The 22,292-nt window shown below is 48.6% G+C and overlaps 1 protein-coding gene across 1 annotated transcript in view; it reads left to right on the plus strand.

The window, feature by feature from the left end:
* LASP1 (LIM and SH3 protein 1) overlaps positions 1-5,076 on the plus strand; it is a 55,034-nt gene extending 49,958 nt beyond the window's left edge. The window contains exon 7 of the mRNA XM_035134739.3: positions 1,671-5,076. Coding sequence (XP_034990630.1) covers positions 1,671-1,844 — 174 coding nt within the window. The 3' untranslated portion in view covers positions 1,845-5,076. The remainder of the gene's footprint in view (positions 1-1,670) is intronic.
* Positions 5,077-22,292: the final 17,216 nt, after the last annotated feature.

A 22,292-nucleotide genomic window follows, 5' to 3' on the forward strand; every position in this document is an offset into this window, starting at 1 on the left:
CCACTGCCCGGGGATCGGACGAGGCTGGAGAAGCCTCATCCCATCCTCGCAGTGTCGGGCGGTGGGGGGGGGAGCGGAGGATCCCCAGCTTCCCACACACACACACACTGCCCAGGATCGGACAAGGCTGGAGTAGCCTCGTCCCATCCCCGCAGTGTCGGGTGGTGGTGGGGGGAGCGGAGGATCCTCCTCTTCCCGCGCTACAGCCTTTGTGTTCCGCTGGTCTCTGCCGGTTGCCCCTCACCGGCAGAGACCAGCAGAACACAAAGGGGAATGAGCTGCAGTGCAGGAAGAAGGCAAAGGAAGATCAGCTGAGAGGCGGTGACAGCTGTCAGCGCCTCTCAGCTGATCTTCCTTTGCCTTCTTCCTGTGCTGCAGCTCGTTCCCCTTTCGCTAGAGGAATGCCCTGTAGGTTTTGTGATCGGAGGTTTTTATGGCCATGCTTCGCAAGACAAAGCGGCGGCCATAGAAAAAAACCTCGTCTTGCGAGGCAACCTCCGATCACAAAACCTATTCGTATAGCAGAAAATTCGTCTAACAGGACATTCGTCTAGCGAGGCACCACTGTACAGTCATATCTCGGTTTAAGTACGCCTCGGCAGCGCCACGATTTCTGTTCTCATCCTGAAGCAAAGTTCTTAACCCGAGGTACTATTTCTGGGTTAGCGGAGTCTGTAACCTGAAGCGTCTGTAACCCAAGGTACCACCATATAATGTATCAAAAGGTAGTACTGTAAAGAGAAAATTCCCAGTACAGTCATACCTTGGTTTAAGTACGCTTCAGTTTGAGTACTTTCAGTTTAAGTACTCTGCGGACCCGTCTGGAATGGATTAATCCACTTTCCATTACTTTCAATGGGAAAGTTCGCTTCAGGTTAAGTACAAACTTCCGGAACCAATTGTGTTTGAAAATTGAGGTAACACTGTATCCTGCTCTGAGCTGCCTCTTGGCTCTATGACTCTGCCCTTTAGGTACTGATATGAAGCCACCATTCACCTCAGTTTCCAGCCTTTGAAACATTGTTCACATTAGTGTCTTTACAATGATGTGGCTGGAAAGGATCCTAAGATAAGTTTTAAGTCCAGCCCTGTGTGTCAAGGTACCGGTCGATCCTTTGACCAAATCCCATCATACATTGCAGATCAACTCACAGAACAGCATTCCATAAACCTAGCCTGTGGAACAGATGGTTCCTTCAGTCTTACTACATATTGCATGTAATTAGTTTTATGTCCCGTTCTGTTTTCATTATATTCATATATTTAATTGTTTTTTAAGCCATCCTGGAAATGCCAGTTGACCACTGAAGGGGAAGGGTATAAATTTTAGAAAGAAACTTGTAAAGCAGCAGGTTAGTGTTAGCTCGGATTGTGCCACATGCCAGCATCAAACCCAAGCTTTTGTTGCCATATGTGTGTGTATGCATGCACAAGATCATAAACCATGGCTGCTGGAGCGCACTAGGCCACTACCAGCAGCTTGGAACAGTGATTTAAGAGATCAAGCCTGCAAGATGCCTGCTTAAAAAATAAGGTGGGGTGTACCTTTCTGTTGGGATTCGAGAGCCACAAGTTTTGGAGGTCCAGTGTACTTAAAACAAAGGGTGGGTGAGGAGCCCCCAAAGTCACTGAACACTAATCCATCCCTGCTCTTTTCTTCCCCACCCCAGAAGCGGTTTCGTGCAGTCTACGATTACAACGCAGCCGATGAGGACGAGGTCTCCTTCCAGGACGGTGACACCATAATCAATGTGCAGCAGATTGATGACGGCTGGATGTATGGCACCGTTGAGCGGACCGGTGACACAGGCATGCTTCCAGCCAACTATGTGGAGGCTATATGAGCTCCACTCGGGTGCCACCCTGAAAGCAAGCAGGGGGAGGGCTTTTGTGTGCTTCTTGTTCCATTATCCCTTCTCTGCTGTCTTGTCACACATCAGTTATTTTGTTCTGAACCTCTGACATGGCCGTTTTAAAACAAAATCTTCTGCCGACATAGCCTTGTTTTGGAGGCATTTGAACTTGGGGTGGGTGTCTTTTTTACTATCAAAGATCAATTGTCTTTCCATCCTCTCCCGCAGCTTTCATGAAGCATGGCACTGTGCCCTCCTCCTTCCCTAGGGACCTGCCCTTTTGGGAATTGATTTTGATGCCGGTTGAAATGTGCACAACTTAACCAAACTGCTATGTGGAACCAGAATTGGTGTAGGGAGGCCCAGGGGCAGGAACCACTGCCATGCTTCCTTTTGGGAGAGTGGAGCTTTGAGTAACTTGTGCAAGTCTCTGATCATTCCCATTGGAAAAAATTGCCCAAGGCCTCTGTCTGCATGTCGACTCTTGCTCATTAATTTTCCTTTCTATAAATCTTTATCAGCTGGAAATAAGTCAAACCATTTGTTAAAAGCAGGAGAGCTTTTGGAGTCAAAAGGAACCAGCAAATCTGTCATATCTAGAAGGGAGATGAAAGCCAAAGCAGTAGCTGGTGCAGAGGTAAAGGGGAGGTTTAGGAGAAAACTAATAATTCTATCCAGGACTCTTGGATGCCATGTCTTAATAAGAGCGGCCTATGCAAGACTCCCCTAGCTTAATGCCTGCAAATTTCTCGCAGATTCTTGGTGTTTATCAATGCCCTTCCCTCTCTGTTTTTGTAGAATTCCAAATTCTGTTGGCACCTAACCTGTAGAGAGGTGGGTGGGCACTCCTCTGAATAACCTTGACAACAGCAGCCAAGGGCTAGAGGAATCCCAGTTACTGTGGAGATGTAAGCATAGGGACCAATTGCTCCTTGCTTTAGGGAGTATTCATGGGGCAGATCTGTATGTGGAGCTTTTCTCCTGAACCCACATTCCTGTCAGCCCAAAGGCAGACTTGCAGAAAGCATCATCTCCCTTGTACTTTCTGAGCCAAGCAACGTTTACAATCCTTCCTCCTCTTTCTACTGCCCCCCAAGCCAGCCTGGCAATTGGATGAAGGAATCAGGGCAACTACTGCCTTGCACTAGAAACATACCTCTTCCTCCCCCTCAGGCTAACATTAAGCCAGCAAGATGCTCTTGCTGGCATGGGATAGTCTTATGGACCAAAAGCAAATTCTTTGGAGTGTTGCTGTCAGTATAGCAGGGAACTACAATATAACTGGAAATATATAGGGCTGTGCTGGTGTGATGGAAGAGCAAAGGCTGGGCAGATTCCTCTTAAGCAGGAGTAAGGTTCTTGAAAGTCACCCTTCTTTGCATATTGATTGCTGCTTCTGTTACTTTTAAAGAAGACTCCCCAAGGTCACCTCTGTGTTGGGACAGAAGGCAAATCCAGTTAAATAATAATCAGCCATGCAGTGCAACAAACCCTGAAAAGTAGGTCTTAGAGCCTGTGTCTAATAACTCATTTAGCTGTGATGTGATTGCAAAGCTCTACCTATGGAAAAGGCCTCTGGAAAACATCTAGTGTCTTTAAATCTAACATGAGAGAAGTGGCTCTAACCCACTTTATTTGGTAGTTGTCTCTTCCTGGGATAACTGAAATGGTTGGCAAGTGGACCTCTGGAGGCATACTTCTTACCTTTTTGTTTTTAAGAACGCCCGTCAGAGGCACATTCAGAGAGAGAGGTGCTCAGTCCACTGAATCCTCTGGTGGTTTTTAGTTGTCGCCTCTCAAGCACCTGGAAAGTACAAGGACCAAGTTAAAAGATGTGTCGCCCTCACACATTCTCCCATTCCAGTGCTGTTTGCATGTATGTGCTCTTCCTTTCCCCTTTCCTTCCCTTCTGTGCATAGAGGCATATCAGGACCTTGCCTTTCCCTCCCATTGCATCCCCTCTTGCCTGTGGACTTTGTGGTACAGAGAGAACATACATATGCAATGTTAAAAGCACGAGCTTAGTCTCTTTACAAGAGGTGTGAAATAGGCTTACATTAAGCAAGAGTTAAGGAGAACTTGCCTGCTCAATGTTTAGGCCCCTGAAGTTTGAAAGCAAAGGGATGCTACATTTCGTCATTCCCAAAGTACTCTTGCATATCTTCGTGACTGGTGGAGTACCGCACACTAGTGATTTCTTGCTAAATCTCTCAGGAGGGTTTAAATCCCTTTTGGGCTCCCTATCCAAGTTTAAAATTATGAAGTTCCTGCACACCCCTCAGATCAGTGGCACAAATAATGACCAAATCATTCTTTTCATAGAAGCACAAACATTTTAGCATATTTTCTCAAAAATAAAAAGCCCTAGTCCCTACTTTTCCTTTGCACTAGTGATTAAAGGGAGGAGGGTTTTGGTCTCCTCTTCACCATATCCATGCCCCAGAGAAATCCATTTGTAGAAATGAAAAGGTCAGCAACAATGGTGACAGGTTTTTCTATAATGCAAGCATTTTTAGAGGGATACAGGTGCCTAGGGACCACCTAATCTTAGGGTGAACTTTCTAAAGGTGCCAACGAGAATGACTGGTGGGTGAAGAGAAATCACATTCTTCTTGGTGCTAAGACAGAAGCACAACCTTAGTACTGGCTGATTTCCTAACTGAAAAAGACAAAATCATGTATAGACAATCCTTAAGAGGACAGCTTTTTGTGAGGAAGATACAAAAATAACGTAATGTGAATAAATATTTTTAGAGGACCAAATAAAGTTACAATAAAATACTCTCTCATTATTTTATAAATCTCCTAGTCTTTTCAACCCTGCCCTGGGAGAAATGGTTTCTCACTGCTTGATTTATTTTTTTTCTGCCTTCTTTATGCACTTTTGCCTTTTTCCCCAATAGCACCTAAACCTGTATTTAAATAAAATGTTAAAAAAGAAAGAAAAACAGCTAACTTGCATCTGTGTAGCCATTTTTATTCATGTCAAGTCTCTTGTACATTGTAGCTTTTCAAATAAGATTTCAGTGTCTGAACTTAGAATGATTTTTTTTCTTGGGAGTATATTTTGGGGTTTTCATCTGTTCTTTGTGTATTTCTTCTTTGTGGGCTTACACGCCCTCTCCAAAAGTCATTTGGCCTTTTTCAATGGCACCATAGAATCAAATGTAGTACCAGTTCTCTTCTGGTTGACGCCAATTTGAAAATAAAAGTATAATTTTTACTGCTGACTGATTTTTGGTGGTCTTTGATAAGTTTTCTCTTTCCTTTGCTAGAAATGGGAAATAAACTTACATTCAGAATGCCTTCCAAATGTAAAGCAACCTATCTATAGGGCAAGTAGTCATATAAACAGATCAAAGCTGGGTAGATTTCCCTGTACAGAGAGTGACCAAACCATGATTTAGCTGCCTTTGAGGGATTTGGTTCCTCTCACACCCTCATCTTGTGCACTTGCTCCCACCTGCACTTCCTGGTACAGACAAACCATAGTTTGCCTACAAAAGAGAAAGAGAAACCCAGTTCTCATCAGGGCAATTTGCTTGATAGCCTTAGTCAAGATGGTGCAATCATAACCTTTTGCTCACTGTCCTGATGTTCCCCGATATAATTTATTTCTGCAATGAAGCCACACCTGTACTCCATAGGACTGTGTTTTTTACTCCCCAGATAAAGAAAGTCTGCTTAATAAACTCCCCCCTCCCCAAAGATGGCTTAAGAGGGAGGATGTGCTAGTCATCCCAAAATTCCACTCTGAAAGTAACGAGTTAGGGATAGCTTGAAGCCTGGTGTAAAGGGGCTGTGCCTTATCCTGTAGCTAAAGTGCTTGATAGCGCTGACCAAAGAGAGATGGAACAGGTCTGGGAACCAAAGAAAGAGCAAAAAGCAAGGAAGATAGAGGATCAAACTGACTACACCGGATATATGCAAAAACAGCTGAAGTAAAAGAAAGCATTAAAATAGTATTTCCACCTCCTATACACATTCAGATTTAAAATGTACATTCCCATATCCAAGTCACTGAGTAATTTTAATCTACATTGCATCTAGCTCTTCTAGGGTGTTTGCATTTCCCAATTTCTAGTTCCTTTCCTTTGATTTTTTTTAGTGTTTTTTCAGATTATATTTCAGTAGCATTGTACACTTGGTTGCTTACACCACAGCAACTCCAAAGGGCTGAACACATGTTAGAGAATCTAAAACAATCAACCTTGACCACCAAAAGACAGAGATTCTGATGCTGAAAAGCAGGTTGGAGGAGAGAAGTATAGAGTTAGCACTGGAAGACAGGTATGTGGGTGGGTAGGAGGGCAGTGGGATTGCTGAAATCGGACCACATTTTTTGTACTGGAGGTCTGGATGCAAATGCCATAATGTAGGGAAGGGCTTAAATACTACTACGGCCTACCGGTAGCACTAGCTTAAGAGAGTGGCCAGGACTTGTGAGACATAAGCCAAGCAAGAATAAATGACTTCAGCAGGGCAAGTCTGCTGCCTTTAGCCTAAATCACAGGAAAAGATAAGCAGATTCAGGCTTGATCAATGTTTGGAGTCCAGTGAAAACCCAGTATAAGTGGGATATAATACTCGTATTTTCCATAGAACTGTAACTTTCCTCTGTGTGCTTAAGAAAAACTGCTAATTCAGGTTCATAGGAAAGCATGCATGGAAGTTACCAGGATGGCACAATTTTCATACAAATGGCGCTATGGCCCTTCATCTTCCCTTCCCTGACATATAATGAACCCCTTCTTGGCTCAGACATGTTTTCACCTGTCCTGCACCTAACATCAAGCCAGTAAGATGAAAGGCGATAAACTACAGGAGATGCAGACTGTAAGAAGAGCATTTTCTACAATTAAAATTCCATAAAATGACTGCCATACATCGGACAAAGCCTTAACTAAAAGCATCTTCAGTAGCCACTTAAACACTGTGACACAAGGAGCCTGTTAAATTTCAGCTTGTAACTGAATCCAGAGGGCTGCAGCTGCCACACTAAAGGCTTATTTCCTAGTACATACAGTGCAGCCCTTAGCATTGCCCTATCTGTGGAGCACAGGTGCCAGGCGGGGTATATGGAGCAAGGTGGTCTCTTAGGTCATCTGGAAGTTGTTTAGGGCTTTAAATGCTAAAAGCAAAACTTTGAAGTGTACCCGGTAGCATACTGAGAGCCAGGGTAGTCTTTGCAGCAGAGATGCTACATCAGGCACCCCCAACCTGCGGTCCTCCAGGTGTTTTGGCCTACAACTCTCCTGACCAGTGGTCAGGGATGATGGGAATTGTAGTCCAAAACATCTGGAGGGCCAAAGGTTGGGAGTGTCCGTGCTACATGATGTCAACAGAATGCCCCAGTCAACAACCTAGCAGCTGCATTCTGAATCAGATACAACTTCTGGATGGAGCCTCCCGGTGCTCCACATGGAGTCCATTGCAGTAATCCAGTAATGAGGTTACCCAGTGCCAGGACCTCACTGGCGAAGCAATCTCAGGAAAAGGCACCCATAGCTGTTTTACCAACCAAAGCTGGTAAAAGGCACTTCCAGCCAGGGGCAGAGAAAGCCGCTCGGGCACCCGGGGGCGGGGTGTCACCGTGCAGCGTGCATGTGCAGCGTCACCACGCACGACGCATGCATGCTGTGCACATGCGCGCTGCACAGCGGCACCACCAGCAAACCGCTCCAGTGCTGCACGGGGGCGGCACCGGGACCCCTTGACCGCGGCTGCAGCTGTGAACGGAGGATCCTCTGCGGCTGCAGCCGCAAGCACAGGACATCGCCACCATCCCCGCATGGTGCTGGAGCAGCTTGCAGCCAGCAAACCGCTACACGCGCATGTGTGGCGATGCCGCACGTGTGCGCGGCACCGGAAAACTGCTCCACAGCCGCACGACGCTGGAGCGGCACCACTCAGCTTGGGAGTCGCGGGGGGCGGCGCCGAGTGTCACCCCCCTCCAGGGTGGCACCCGGGCCGGACTGCCCCCTTGCTACACCAGTGCTTCCAGCCACAGAGGTCACCTGCGTCAAAAACTGATCCAAGGGCCCCCCGAAACTATGTACCTGTTCCTTCAGAGGGAATACATCCCTGCCTTGAAACAGGTATCTAACCTGTCTCCCCGCACAGGAACCACTCACAAAGACTCAGTCTTGTCAGGGTTTAAATTCAATTTATTGGCCCTTACCCAGTGCACCACTGTGCCCACCTCTGGTGGTCCATACCAGAATCTGGTGACCATTGCCACAGATCCCCTAATGACCCCTCCTGATGGCTTCCTTAAATAGCACTGGGGACAAAGGACCACATAAAAGACATGCCAAGGGTCCGAAAAGCATTTCCCCCCTGTGCTGCTCTCTGGATCCCAAACTCCAGGAAGGACCAGAACCACTACAGAATCCCAGCACCCGTCCTAAAGAGCCCAATAGCAGCAGAGAGATCAAGCAGAGAGGCAAGGCCATGCTCCTCTTGTCTTTTCTACTTGCATGCTATGCCCGATTTCGGATCCTTTAGACCAGGAGTGGGGAACCACTGGTCTATGGGCCAGTCTCAGCCAATCAGAGGGCCCAATTTGGCCCACGAAGCCATTTTCCCCAACCCACCCACCCACCCGTCAAACAGCTGACATTACCAGTAATGGGAACAGTCAAGGTAAAAGAATCCTGGGTTTTCTTTTGCCATGTGAGGGAGACTTCTGCCTCATGTAGCCAAAGCTTTAAGAATGGAGGCTTCATTCTCCCCACTCGCCAACTGGTGGGAAAAGAAGCACCAGCTCTGTGCCTGGGCCTTCACAAATACACCGAATCCAGGGCAGGCAACACCCCTTTAAGTTCACACACGTCTGGCAGTCAGCAAAGGTTTTTGACAGGTGGTGAGGCAACCTACCTGTTACCCATATGGCATTCTAATGATGCCATGTGATCGACAGGTGGATAGTCCGGCCCACCTGTGAAAGTTAGCCCACAAGGTGGGGACAAATGAAAGGGTTATTATACCCCATTTTAGCTCAGCTGCCACCAATGTTAGGCCATTTGGGGTTTTTAATTACCCTCCCCACTTTTAACCACACAAACTTCTGGATACTTATCAAGTGCCCTAATTATATAGAAACCACACCCTTATCTTTTGGGAGGGGACCATTTTGCTTCCAAAGAGTTCACTGTTAAGAGGGAAATATATCAAAGGTTGTTAGTTCTACTAGAGCATATTCAGCCAGCATTTTAAAATTCTGCCCACTTAAGAAAATAACAGCAATCCAGGGCCTTCTTGGAGGGGGGGGGCAGAGAAACTACTCTGATGACCTGGCAGTCAAAAAGATTACTGTTTTAAAATATTACTATATCTTAGTAAGGATGGATCAAGAAAGCACCAAGGACCATCTCTTCTGCACCCTTCTGTTAAGCAGAGCCCTCCACCCACCCACCATTCTGTGGCATCCTGAACGCTGCACCAGAAAAGTTGCTAATACAGTACTGTCCCAATGAACAGAAATGTACCTTGGAAAGCAACAAAATTAAAGACCACTTTCCAGCGTCATCATCAATATCCAATCTGGGAGGTCATGCCTTCCCAGTTTCAGACCTCAAGATCCCACCCAGCTGTTTTTTGGTTGTTGGTTTTTTTGCCATCTAACACCAGGTTACCTTGTACAGTGGAACCTCGGTTTATGAACACCTCGGTTTACGAATTTTCAGCTTACGAACGCCGCGGACCCATCTGGAACGGATTAATTCACTTTCCATTACAGTGGTGCCTCGCTAGACAAATTAATTCGTTCCACGGGTCTTTTCTTATAGCGAAAAATTCGTCTAGCGAATCCCATAGGAATGCATTGATATTTTTTTTGTTTTTTTTTGCCCATAGGAACGCATTAATTGAATTTCAATGCATTCCTATGGGAAACTGCGATTCGCTAGAGGAATTTTTCGTAAAACGCATTCGTCTAGCGAGGTAACCTCCGCTCGAAAAATCCTTTCGTTAAGCATAAATTTCATTAAGCAGGGCATTTGTTAAGCGAGGCACCACTGTACTTTCAATGGGAAAGTTCGCTTCAGTTTATGAACAGACTTCCAGAACCAATTACACCCATGCTTCGGGTTAAGTACGCTTCAGGTTGAGTACTCTGCGGACCCGCCTGGAACGGTTTCCATTACTTTCAATGAGAAAGTTCGCTTCAGTTTATGAACGCTTCAGTTTAAGTACTCCGCGGACCGTCTGGAACAGATTAATCCACTTTCTATTACTTTCAATGGGAAAGTTCGCTTCAGCTTATGAACGCTTCAGTTTATGAACAGACTTCCGGAACCAATTGTGTTCATAAACCGAGGTACCACTGTACAACAAAAATAGGGGTTAAATTCTGGAGGGCATCAGAATACAAATCTAGTTTCTTTGTCTGTGCACGTACACACAGAGCGAGTTGACTTCAATAGGGATTTAACTATGCTTCATTTTCTCGGCACTGTGGCTGGCATTTCTGCCAGATTCCTGATATTTTGAACAAACCTGCAGTGAATAGATATCAGTGAATCCTTACTGTTATGCACGAGAAGCTGGCACCTTAGCGACATTCTCATCACACACACACACACACACCATTTTTTTCTTTTTCTCCATCTTCCTCCCCTGAAGAAAAAGACAGCTCTGTTTCATCTGGCACCATCGTTCTGTCCTGTTAGATGCTGATGTGCAGGCAGGCAGGCACCCCTGCAATTACCTTGCCTCAGTCTAAACCCCTCCCTTCCTCTGCACCAGCTGTCTGTCTCTCCCAATCTCCCTCTCTCCCTCCCCTCCAGCCTCTGATTCCAGGCAGCACCATTGCTGTCCCCATTTCCCCCTCCATCACCATGTTGGACATTTTCATCCTCATGTTTTTTGCCATTATCGGCCTGGTTATTTTATCCTACATCATCTATATGTTGTAGAAACACCGGCAAAGCCTATGGAGGGCGGCCAAGCAGGGAGACTGCTTTTCTCGCTTTACGCTGTTATCTCAGCAATATTGCAGGTGGGAATTCTGATTTATGGTTAGCAAAGCTCTGTGGTATTTTAAAAGCCACTCTGTTAAATCTGTGCTGCGGGGGTGGGGGTGGGGGTGGGAGGCAGTAGACTGCATAGAGGAATAAATGTGTGTGTGTGTGTGTGTGTATGAAAACTATTTTCAGCCATCGCTAAATAATATCCATCACCCGATCTTTCTGCAGTTAGAAAGCTGTGCCTTTTGCATGTTGCTGAGCAAAATGCATTTAAAAAAAAATAAAAATAAAATAATGCCTGGGCTATTACTGTACTATTAATTACAGGTAGGTAGCCGTGTTGGTCTGCCGTAGTCGAAACAAAATTTAAAAAATTCCTTCCAGTCTCTAAGGTGCTACTGGAAGGAATTTTTTAAAATTTTGTTGGTACTATTAATGCCCTTTATCTGTTTAAGAATCATCTGTGGATCTTTATAGCTGCTCAATGTGATGTTTGTGATAAGGGCTCTGGGCTGAAGAAAGTACAGAGGCATTGGTAATAATACTGTACCTCCTGTGACATTTACTCTGCTTTTAAGAAGCAAAAGTGCTTTGGAACTGCGTTTGGTAAATAACGTGCATGCTTGCTATCAGTCCGGCGAGGGTATATTTATATCCACATCCTTTTTCTTCCTTCCTTCTTCTTGCCTTACTGGGGATTTTCTACAGATGGGAGACCCCACCTTGGATGAGACCCGTGTTTACATCTCAGCGGGGTGGTCCTCTAGAGTTCTTCCAGAGCATTCTGGAGAAAGCTTAACCCTTTGCACGACTAACTGGCAAAGAGAAGAATGATTCAGCCGGACGCCCTTGAGATTTCAAAGAATTTGGGTTGGAAACGCAACGGGAACAACAAGGGAACAAGGCGAGGGGTGGGCAAAAATGGACAGCAAGAGAAAGATGACTGAAAGGTTCTAAGAGGAAAAAGGGGTAAAGCTATTGCTCGGACTACCCTATTTTTGTTGTTGTTGTTTTTAAAAAGAGGTTTTCTATATGTGAAAATATGCAGCCTTTGAATAGAGAAAATAGTATTTTCTGTTATTTGCAAGTCCTGGATTTATTTATTTTTTTAAGTAAAAAGTGACCTGGGAAAATATGGATTATTAAAGGCCAAAAGGAGGCGGGGCTGGAGGGAGAGACGCAGATGGATAACCAAACATATTCTAGCTAATGTTCACGCTAAGGTCCCAATATGGACAACACAGTCTCTGTGCAGAAATGGGTTTTGGCATGTACATGACCTATCAGGTGGAGAAGGGTGGGGTAGCAGCTCAGTAGTATATTCAAAACACCCCACATTTCCCTGTGTGGAAGCTTGTACATGAAGCACTATGTCTCTGACTTTATGCTGCTACTGCTGCTCAAAGGACCAGAATGTTTATTTTTGCCTGTTTTGTTTTTTTTTAAGAAACTTTTTCAGAAAATATTTTTTATACATCGTTGCTTTCTCCCCTATATCTTTCTAAACTGGTCAGATTTTTGCACAGGGACATGAATGCCACATGTGAAATATGTAGAAAGGAGTGAGTATTTTGGGTTGATATGAAAGCTTAGGGATTCTTGTCATAGCTGCCAAGTTTTCCCTTTTCTCACGAGGAAGCCTATTCAGCATAAGGGAATTTCCCTTAAAAGAAGGGATAACTTGGCAGCTATGCTTCTTGTTCTCCAAGATTGTCACATGTTCATAATTTCTATGAATATGATAGAAACGTGAAAAGGAGGTATTGTTTGAAAGCTGTCGGATGGACTTATCTCCCTCTCCCTCCTTCTTCAAAGGAAAATGTTTCTGCAATGACCTCAGAGCACTGAAACGCCAGAATGTTGGCTAAGAAGTTACTAATACAGATTTTAAAAATTGACATAGTGCAAATACTTGTGTGAAAATAATGTCCTTGCAAACTGTTGCAGGTTGTAACTTTTGCCTCCACATCCAAACTGATACTCTCAGCTAGGCAAGGAGGAGAGATTTGATGTAACATTTAAAGGTGAATTTACCCAATCTGCACTTTCTGAAACAATATGTGAACTGGAACACAGCCGTCCTTTGAAATGTGCACTTCTTCAAATTTTGCAATGCCGTTTGCCAGCCAAGTGATGTGTAGAAAAATGGATGTGCTAGGGAAGTAAAGTATGCTTCAAAATACATATATTAGTGAAAAGAACTCAAAGAAATGTATATGACGAGGAGAAATATGCTTTGCAAAATAGGTATTCGGCACAATGGCATGTCAGCGTATTAGGAGAAATTTGCACTGAAAGGCTGATGAGTTTCCTTGGACTTTTTAAAAACAAAACAAAACCAAGAATCATAAATTGATATGGAAATGTGGAGAGGCGAATTTAAGATTGGAAGAAGCAGGAGGAGACTGAAACTGACAGATTCACCTCATTCCTACTTTCAGCTAGGACTGGAAACAAAACTATCTCTAGTGCGCTGGGCTCCATGGTTTGAGGTTTTCGTTTTCTTGCATTTTTGGAGTGCGTAAAATGACACGCGAGACAGAACCAAACATATTCCCTCACACAAACAGTAGTTTATGGAAGGTTTGAAATGTAAAAAATAATTAATTTAATGTGAATAAACTTCAAGGCACCTTGCATTCTTGAGTGTGCAATAAATAAACAAAAGACAAAAGTGTGGCTAAAGGATGGGTTGGTTTCGAAGTGTTAAATAGAAGGTTAGTAAAAACTCAGCTGTAACCTGCTCAACAGTTTAGCTCAGTTTGTAACCCCCACGCCAAAAAGGTGATTGCCCTCCATTTCTTGGCAAGGAGGTAAATTTACTTCCCTTTGAGGAAAAGGACACAATTGGGGTTTTGTAGTTAAGAAAAAAAAATGTAGGGACATGATAAACTTTTTCAAAATTATCAGTGGTTTGCAGAAAGCGGATAAAGAAATGTATCCCTCCCTCAGTGCCATCAAACCTAAGCCGACTGTTGGAATAATCAGGACGGGGGGGGGGAGTACTTCTTCGCACTCACAAGACACAGTGATGGCGACCAGAATTTAGGGGTGCCTGGATTTAATAAGTTTTATAATTTAATCACTGCTTGAATAGTTATACCCTTCATAGCTGGGCTCAGCTTTCCCATGCCCAAGCCAGCCCAATAATGGCCAAGCCATTCAGCAAACAAAGGGGGCAGGGAAATGGGCAAAGCAAAGATTCTGAGCCAGCGGGGGAAATGGGTGAAGCCCTTCCCTGAGCTCAGAGTTTGGTAGAGGAGCAAAGCCCAGTAGTAGAGTTTCAGGGTTGCAGTTTCCCGGGTGGTGTACTCAAGGGGGAAAGGTTTATCAGTCAGTACACAGCAATGGAACAGAGAAGCAATCGAGGCAGCTGCCTAGAGCAGTTAGGAGTTATGCATCCTGAACCCCTGGCTTACCTGGCAACAAGTCAGTAGGCAAAGTCCAAGGGTCAATCCGCCAAGTCTGAAGTCCAGTAGTCAGGATACAGTCCAGATACAAAGCATAGTCTCGTAGAGTTGAAGGAGCATCCAAGCCAAGGTCTATCAACACGGGCAGTTGAGCAAACATAGCTCCTCAGCTCTGCTTCCCTTTTGAATGCTGATTGCAGCACCTGCGCTTGACGAAACATATGACCCTCACCTGTTCCAAGCCTGCTCCAGCCAAGGAATCACACACCTTCTCCCAGAGCTAGCGAGCCCCACCTGGCCGCCAGCTAGGGAGCTGGGCTGTGGGCTCTTGTCTGCCTCAGCCTCCTAGAGAGCATGCGTAGGCAAACTAAGGCCCGGGGGCCCGATGTGGCCCAATTGCCTTCTAAATCTGGCCCACGGATGGTCCAGGAATCAGCATGTTTTTACATGAGTAGAATGTGTCCTTTTATTTAAAATGCATCTCTGGGTTATTTGCAGGGCATAGGAATTCGTTCACCCCCCCCCAAAAAAATAATCCGCCCCCCCCCACAGGTCTGAGGGACAGTGAACAGGCCCCCTGCTTAAAAAGTTTGCTGACCTAGAGCAGTGTTTCCCATCTTGTGCCTCCAGATGTTTTGGGACTACAACTCCCATCATCCCTAGCTAGCAAGACCAGTGGTCAGGAATGATGGGAATTGTAGTCCAAAAACAGCTGGAGGCATAAGGTTGGGAAACACTGACCTAGAGCACCCCTCTCACTTCTCCCTACACCTGTGTTCTTGGAGACAGGGGGCCCTCTAGTTCTGGTGATGGGTCCTGCTGCTCTAGTTTCTGTGCACTGACCCCCATCCCCCTTCACCACCCTGTGAGTACTTCCTTTCCCATCCCTTGCTTGCCCCAGTCCCAAACACACCCCTCGGGATCCTCTTCCTCCTCCCTGTCAGTTTTATGCCAGTTTTATGACATTTATGTTAGTGGGTGTCACAGTGGCCGGAGTGGACTACTTCAGAGTAACGACGCTACGCAGCTCTGCATTTTATTCTTTTATTGGTGCTGCGTATTTACAGTGCTCAAGTCATTGCTATTTACACGGAGCGATGTTGTCAGTCGGTTTCAGAACCTCCTAATGGCTTTTGGCGCGTCTTTCTCCAACACAAAAGCTTTGGCAGACCCATCCTCTTGCCCCTCCTCTTCCTGCGTAATTCTGGAGTTGGGGGGATGGGTCTTCCCCCCTTACTTGCCCCTTCCTGTCCCACCTGGGACCCTGGCTCCTCTACCTTGCCTGAGCCTCGGACACGACTTCCTGCTTCCCCACTGGAATCGGAACTCTCCCTGCTTTCCCCTTTGCTCGGGGACGGGCTTGAACTCAGGAGGGGAGGGACTTCGCGATATCCCCTGTCCCTCACATCCACCCCCCTCCCAAGCTCTCCTTCACCCCTCCCCAGGCCCCCTCCATGTGTCGGTGACGACTGGAAGCCTAAAAACTCGGTGCTCTCCGAGCCCGTTGGTGTGAACACCTCCCCCCAGTCCTGCGAGCCCCCCCCTTCCGCCTGGGAGGACGGGAATCCCAAAAAGTCCGTGGCGTCAGAGCTGGTGGGGGTAAAAATGTTTTGCCAATCTGCTCCTTCCTCTGACTGGGTGGATCTTGGCGACACCCATACCTCATCCTCTGGTTCCTCAAACTCCGCTTCCCAGCGCCATGGGGAGCTGCTCTCCCGTGCCTCCTCCTCCTCCCCCTCCCTTTCCCTGTGCCAGGGCTTGGGTCTGTGGGGAAAGAGGGCGTGAAATTCTTCCACCAAGAATTCCTCCTGTATCTGAGTGGCTGGGACCCATTCATTCTGGGACGGTGGAGCATCCTCCCATGCCATGAGGTACTCCAGGCCCCCCACCCCCCACCTTGAATCCAGGATGGCCGTGGCCTCATTGAGTTGCTCCCTGCCTTCCCTCTCCCCCCCTCCCTCGGGGTTTTGTTCGCTGTCTCGGAGCCTGCTGCTTTCCCTGTACGGCGACAGCAGCGATCTATGAAACACTGGATGCACCCTCATGTCCTCTGGCAGTGCCAGCCTGTATGCCACCGGGTTGACCTGTTGCGTGACCGTGAAGGGGCCCAGCCATTTGGGTGCCAGCTTTTTGCACCTCCCCCTGGTGGGAAGGCCCTCCGAGGACAACCACACCTTGTCCCCCACCCTGATGACCTCCCCTTGTCGCCTGTGGCGATCTGCCCCCTTTTTGTACGCTTCCTTGGCCCTCTCCAAGTGTTCTCTGAGCTGCTGGTGCACCGTCTCCAGTTCCTCTGCCCAATCCTCAGCCTGTGGGCCCTCCTCCTCCTCCTCCCCCTCCCTTTCTGGGAAAGATCTGAGGTCGCGCCCGTAATTGGCCTTAAAGGGCGACACCCCTGTGGAGACGTGCACTGCATTGTTGTAGGCAAATTCTGCTAGTGGCAGGCGATCCACCCAGTCCGTTTGCCGCTGGCTGACGTAGCATCTCAGGTACTGCTGCAGAATGGCGTTGACCCTCTCCGCTTGTCCGTTGGTCTGCGGGTGTCTAGCCGTCGACAAGCTGACCTCCACCTGCAGGAGGTTCATGAGCCGCCGCCAGAACCTGGAAACAAATTGGCGGCCACGATCCGAAATAACCCTTAAAGGTAATCCATGCAGTCTGAAAACGTGATCAACAAACAGTTTGGCTGTCTCTTCTGCCGAGACTGCCCTGGCACACGGTATAAAGTGACACATTTTGGACATGAGGTCCACCACCACCAACACTGCAGTCTTACCCCTGGACGAAGGCAGATCTGTGATGAAGTCCATGGACACCACTTCCCACGGCCTGTGTGGTGTGGCTAAGGGCTCCAGCAACCCTGGTGGCGCTGCTCTGACCACCTTCGCCCGCTGGCAGGTGTTACAGCCCCTTACATAGTCTCGAACATCTTCCCTCACCCCTGGCCACCAGAAGTGTCTCATGACTAGGTGAGTGGTCTTGTCCCTTCCAAAATGCCCCGCTGTTGGGTTGTCGTGCATCTGCTTGAGGACCGTACGTCGAAGCTGGTTGGTGGGTAGGTACAGCGCACCCTTGTAGAAAAGCAGCCCTCTGCGTTCTGCAAAGTCTTTCGCCTGCTCCCTCCCCCCTCTCAGTTCTCTGAAGATGCGGTTGGCAAATTCATCCGCTGCCGTCAGTGCTGTGAGTTCTGCCTCGCTCACCACTGCTGCTCCGCAGGACCATGCCGACGGGGGGAAAATGTGCCTTGGGGCTGGTGGCGCCTCCTCCTCCATGTACTCTGGCTTGCGGGAGAGGGCATCCGCCCTGACATTCTGCTCTCCCGGGATGTAATGTATGGAGAAGTTGAAGTTCGAGAAGAACTCTGCCCACCGTATCTGCCGCTGGTTGAGCACCCTGGCAGTTCTCCAGAACTCCAGGTTCTTGTGGTCTGTGCACACCTGGATGGGGTGCTTGGCGCCCACCAGGAAGTGTCTCCAGTGCTGGAACGCCGCGTGGATCGCAAGAAGTTCCCGATCAAAAACTGTGTAGTTTCGCTCGGGCTGGGTCAACTTCCTGGAGAAGAAGGCACAGGGTCTCCACTCTCTGTTGGCGTCCAGTTGCAACAAAATGGCGCCCACAGCCTTATCCGAAGCATCTGTCTCAATGCGTAGGGGCGCGTCCTGAACCACGTGGAACAGGTTCTGGTCTGAGGCGAACACCCTCTTGAGGCTTTCGAACGCTGCTTGCGCCTCTGGTGTCCACCTGAACTTCTGCTTGCCTCTCAGGCAGTCAGTGATGGGAGCCGTCACTCGAGAGAAGTTCTTGATGAACTTCCTGTAGAAGTTGGCAAAGCCTAGTAGGCGTTGGGCATCTTTGCGCGTCCTGGGGCTGTGCCAGTCCAGGATGGTCTGCACCTTGTCCTTGTCCATCGCTAGCCCCTTGTCTGACAGCTTGTAGCCCAGGAAGTCCACCTCCTTGGTGTGAAACTTGCACTTCTCCAGCTTCACATACAGGTGGTTCTCCTTCAGGCGCTGTAACACCTCCCTGACGTCCTTCACGTGCTGCACTGGGTCGTTGGAGTAAATAAGGATGTCATCCAGAAAGACCAAGCATTTCCTGAAGAGTAGGGACCCCAGGACGTGGTGCATGAAGGCCTGGAAGCATGCTGAGCCCCCTTGCAACCCGAAGGGCATCACCAGATATTCAAAAGAGCCCAGAGGTGTGAACATCGTGGTTTTCCACTCATCGCCCTCCCGGATCCTGATCAAGTTGTACGCCCCCCTCAGGTCTAGCTTGGTGAAAATCTTGCCCCTGCGTGCCGCTGTCAGGAGATCATCCACTCTGGGCATGGGGAAAGCCACTGGCTCTGTCACCGAATTCAGCCGTCTAAAATCCACCACAAGACGGCGCTGTTGCGTGTCCTTCTTGTCCACCCAGAAGACCGGGCTGCCCCCTGCTGCCTTGCTTTCTCTGATGAACCCCCGCTTGAGGTTCTTGTCGATGAAAGCGCGCAGATCCTCCAGTTCCTGGTCTGACATTGCGTACAGCTTGGCTGGGGGTATAGTTGCCCCTGGCACCAGGTTGATCTGGCAGTCAAAAGGCCTGTGTGGGGGCAGGTGGTCGGACTCCGCTTCGCTGAAGACCTCCTGCAGGTCCCAGTATGGTTTGGGTATCGCCTCACCCCCTTTGACGTGCATGGTGGCCACCGTGGCTATCGGAGGCCCCTCCCCTGGTTGGTGCTGCATGCAATGTTCCAGGCAAAAGTCCGATCCAAAAGTGATGCATCTCTGATGCCAACTTATGGAGGGGTCGTGGCGCGCCAACCAGCTCATGCCCAAAACGATTGGGGGGTCTGAGATGGTGGTGACGTTGAATGCCAGTGTCTCTGAGTGCCTTCCAACCGTCATTCTCATGGGGGGGGTTTGATGAGTGATGGCCCCTCCCAGCAGCTCTCTGCCGTCAATGGTTGCCACGTGCAGAGGAAAATCCAGCTGCAGAAGCTGGATCTGGTGCTCTTCTGCAAAGTTCCTCGAGAAGAAGTTCGCTGACGCCCCACTGTCAATTAAGGCGAGGACTGTCAGGGGATAGCCATTTGGGAGCGTGAGCGTCACTTCTAGAACCACTCCTGCTCTGGGAGGGGTGGGCTGGCTCTGCTCCTCTCTGTGCGGGTGGGTGGGCTGGGGCTGTTGTCTGCTGACTGTGCCTGGCTGCCGCCCCTTGTCTCCTGCAGCCAGGCTTTCCCGTTTCCCTGCTGTGGTGCTGCGTCAGTGGGGGAGGGCACAACCGTTCCCGCCTTTCCTTGCCACTCCCTGCGATGTGGGCAGTCTCTGACGAGATGCTGGGGGGAGTTGCAGAGAAAGCAATTCCCACCCCTTCCCTCCTTTCGCCTTGGCGCCGCTGGGGTTTGAAAAGCCCGCGCGCGCGCGCTATCAATCTGCATGGGTTCCTGGTCCTGACTGGCCCCAGGCGTGGCTTGAAAGGGTTGTTGAGGGAGTGGCTTCTCTTGCGACCGTGGGAACCAAGCCCGCTTTGCGCGCGTTGCTTGCTTGTCGCTCCACCTGGATTCCTGCCTCACCCCCACCGCCAGAGCCGCTTTGCTCAGTTGATCCATATTACTGGGCTTTGGACCTCTCGAGAGCTCATCCTTCACCTCCTCATGCAACCCCAAGTAGAACGCCGCTTGCATTGGGGCCGACTGCAGATCCCACCCCAATCTGTGCACCAGCATGGTGAATTTCGCCCAATACGCGCGAACTGTCATATTTCCTTGGCGTAAATTATGAAGTTCCTCCTTAGTCTGGTCCATATGACTATCTGACGAATACATCGTTTTCAAACCTTCTAGAAATAGTTTGACATTCTTCATGCAAGGATTCCTTGTTGCAATTAACGGTCTTAGCCACTCCCTGGCCGCCCCTGTAAGGTGCTCCACAATAAACGCTACTCTGTGCTCATCATCAGGGAACTCATCGTGGTGCAGCTCAAGAGCATACACAATCTCAGTCTCAAAGCCCTGAAACTCCTTCGGGTCTCCATTGAACTTGCTTACTAGGGTCCCGGCTCTCCTTCCTGGCAGCACTTGGACTTGGGGTGCCCCTCCCGCCTTGTTTTTCTCTGCATCCAGCTTGTTTTGGAGGTCTACCGCCACCGCCCTTAAATGCTGCTCTTTTTCCTGAAGCTCTCTCACCTGTTCCGCAAGTTGTAGCCGGTCGTCCTGGACCTTCTTAGTCTCCTCTTTAGCTGCCTTCAATTCTCCCTGCGCCTGCAGCGACAGCTGTTGCAGTTCTAGCTGGGCTTGCTCAGCGATCTGCCGCCACTTCTCCGCCTCTGACACGCTCATCCCGGCAACTCCAAAGTAGCCCAAAAATGATTAGGAGGTTGCTGTCACAGTGGCCGGAGTGGACTACTTCAGAGTAACGACGCTACGCAGCTCTGCATTTTATTCTTTTATTGGTGCTGCGTATTTACAGTGCTCAAGTCATTGCTATTTACACGGAGCGATGTTGTCAGTCGGTTTCAGAACCTCCTAATGGCTTTTGGCGCGTCTTTCTCCAACACAAAAGCTTTGGCAGACCCATCCTCTTGCCCCTCCTCTTCCTGCGTAATTCTGGAGTTGGGGGGATGGGTCTTCCCCCCTTACTTGCCCCTTCCTGTCCCACCTGGGACCCTGGCTCCTCTACCTTGCCTGAGCCTCGGACACGACTTCCTGCTTCCCCACTGGAATCGGAACTCTCCCTGCTTTCCCCTTTGCTCGGGGACGGGCTTGAACTCAGGAGGGGAGGGACTTCGCGATATCCCCTGTCCCTCACAGTGGGAGAGCAAGGCAAGCATAGCAGATGTCTGCTTGAACACAGGACTGCACCTATGGGAGAAGCAAGACCCTCTTGGAGTATAAACCTGGGAGCCCCTCCATTGTAGGATCAGGTTGTATATATGTGTGTAAACAAACCACATATCATAAAGACACCACAGTCTCTGCTGTGCCTCATTTCCAAAGGAAACACAGACCCTGGAACTCCCTGGAATCTCACACTGCTGTGGAGATTGAGGGTGGGGTGCAATAACATTCTTCTGTCAAAGAATGAGAACTGAAAGTGGGGTGTTATTGCACTCAGATCTTGCTTGCTGGCTTCACCTAAATATCTGGTTGGCAACTGTGAGAACAGGATGCTGGGTTAGAGGGTCATTTGGCATGATCCAGCAAACTCTTATATGTTTAGTTCTAAGTTAACAATCAAGCATGCTTTTGTCCTTCCTGTTGGCGGCTGGGGGAGAGGAAGGAAGGAGGAGAAAGGGCTGCTTTCTCCTCCTTCGTTTCTGTCCCCCTGCCGCCGACAGGAAGGACAGGTCCCGGGGTTCGGAGAAGCGCTGCGCAAGCGCTTCTCCGAACCCTGGGATGTTCTAGCGCCCGTTTACTTAACGGGCTGAATTACACTAGTAATAATAATTATATATTTATACCCCGCCCTCCCCAGGCAAGGCCAGGCTCAGAGCGGCTAACACCAAATATAAAACAACTAGTTAAAATACAATACAACAACAAGACTAAATACATTAAATTTAAAAATTAAAAATGCAGCCTCATACAAAAGGGAAAAAGAAAGGGAAAATGGGGGAGGGGATCAGGTTGGCTCCAGGCCAAATGCCAGGCAGAACAACTCTGTCTTACAGGCCCTGTGGAAAGAAATCAGGTCCCACAAGGCCCTGGTCTCAGGAGACAGTGTGTTCCACCAGGTCGGGGCCGGTGTTGAGAAGGCCCTGGTTCTAGTTGAGACTAATCTGATTTCCTTTGGGCCCGGGACCTCTATCTATGGACCTTAAGCTCCTCTGCAGGGCATACCAGGAGAGACGGTCCCGTAAGTACGAGGGTCCTAGGCCGTAAAGGGCTTTAAAAGTCAAAACCAGCACCTTAAATCTGACCCCGTACTCCACCGGGAGCAAGTGCAGCTGGAAAAGCACTGGGTGAATATGCTCCCATGGCAGGGACCCCGTGAGGAGCCTCACTGCAGCATTCTGCACCCGCTGGAGATTCTGGGACAGCTTCAAGGGCAGCCCTGCGTCGTTTGAATTACAGTAGTCCA

The sequence above is a fragment of the Zootoca vivipara genome, chromosome 12 (genome assembly GCF_965207765.1).
Source record: "Zootoca vivipara chromosome 12, rZooViv2.hap1.1, whole genome shotgun sequence".
Classification (NCBI taxonomy): Eukaryota; Metazoa; Chordata; class Lepidosauria; order Squamata; family Lacertidae; genus Zootoca; species Zootoca vivipara.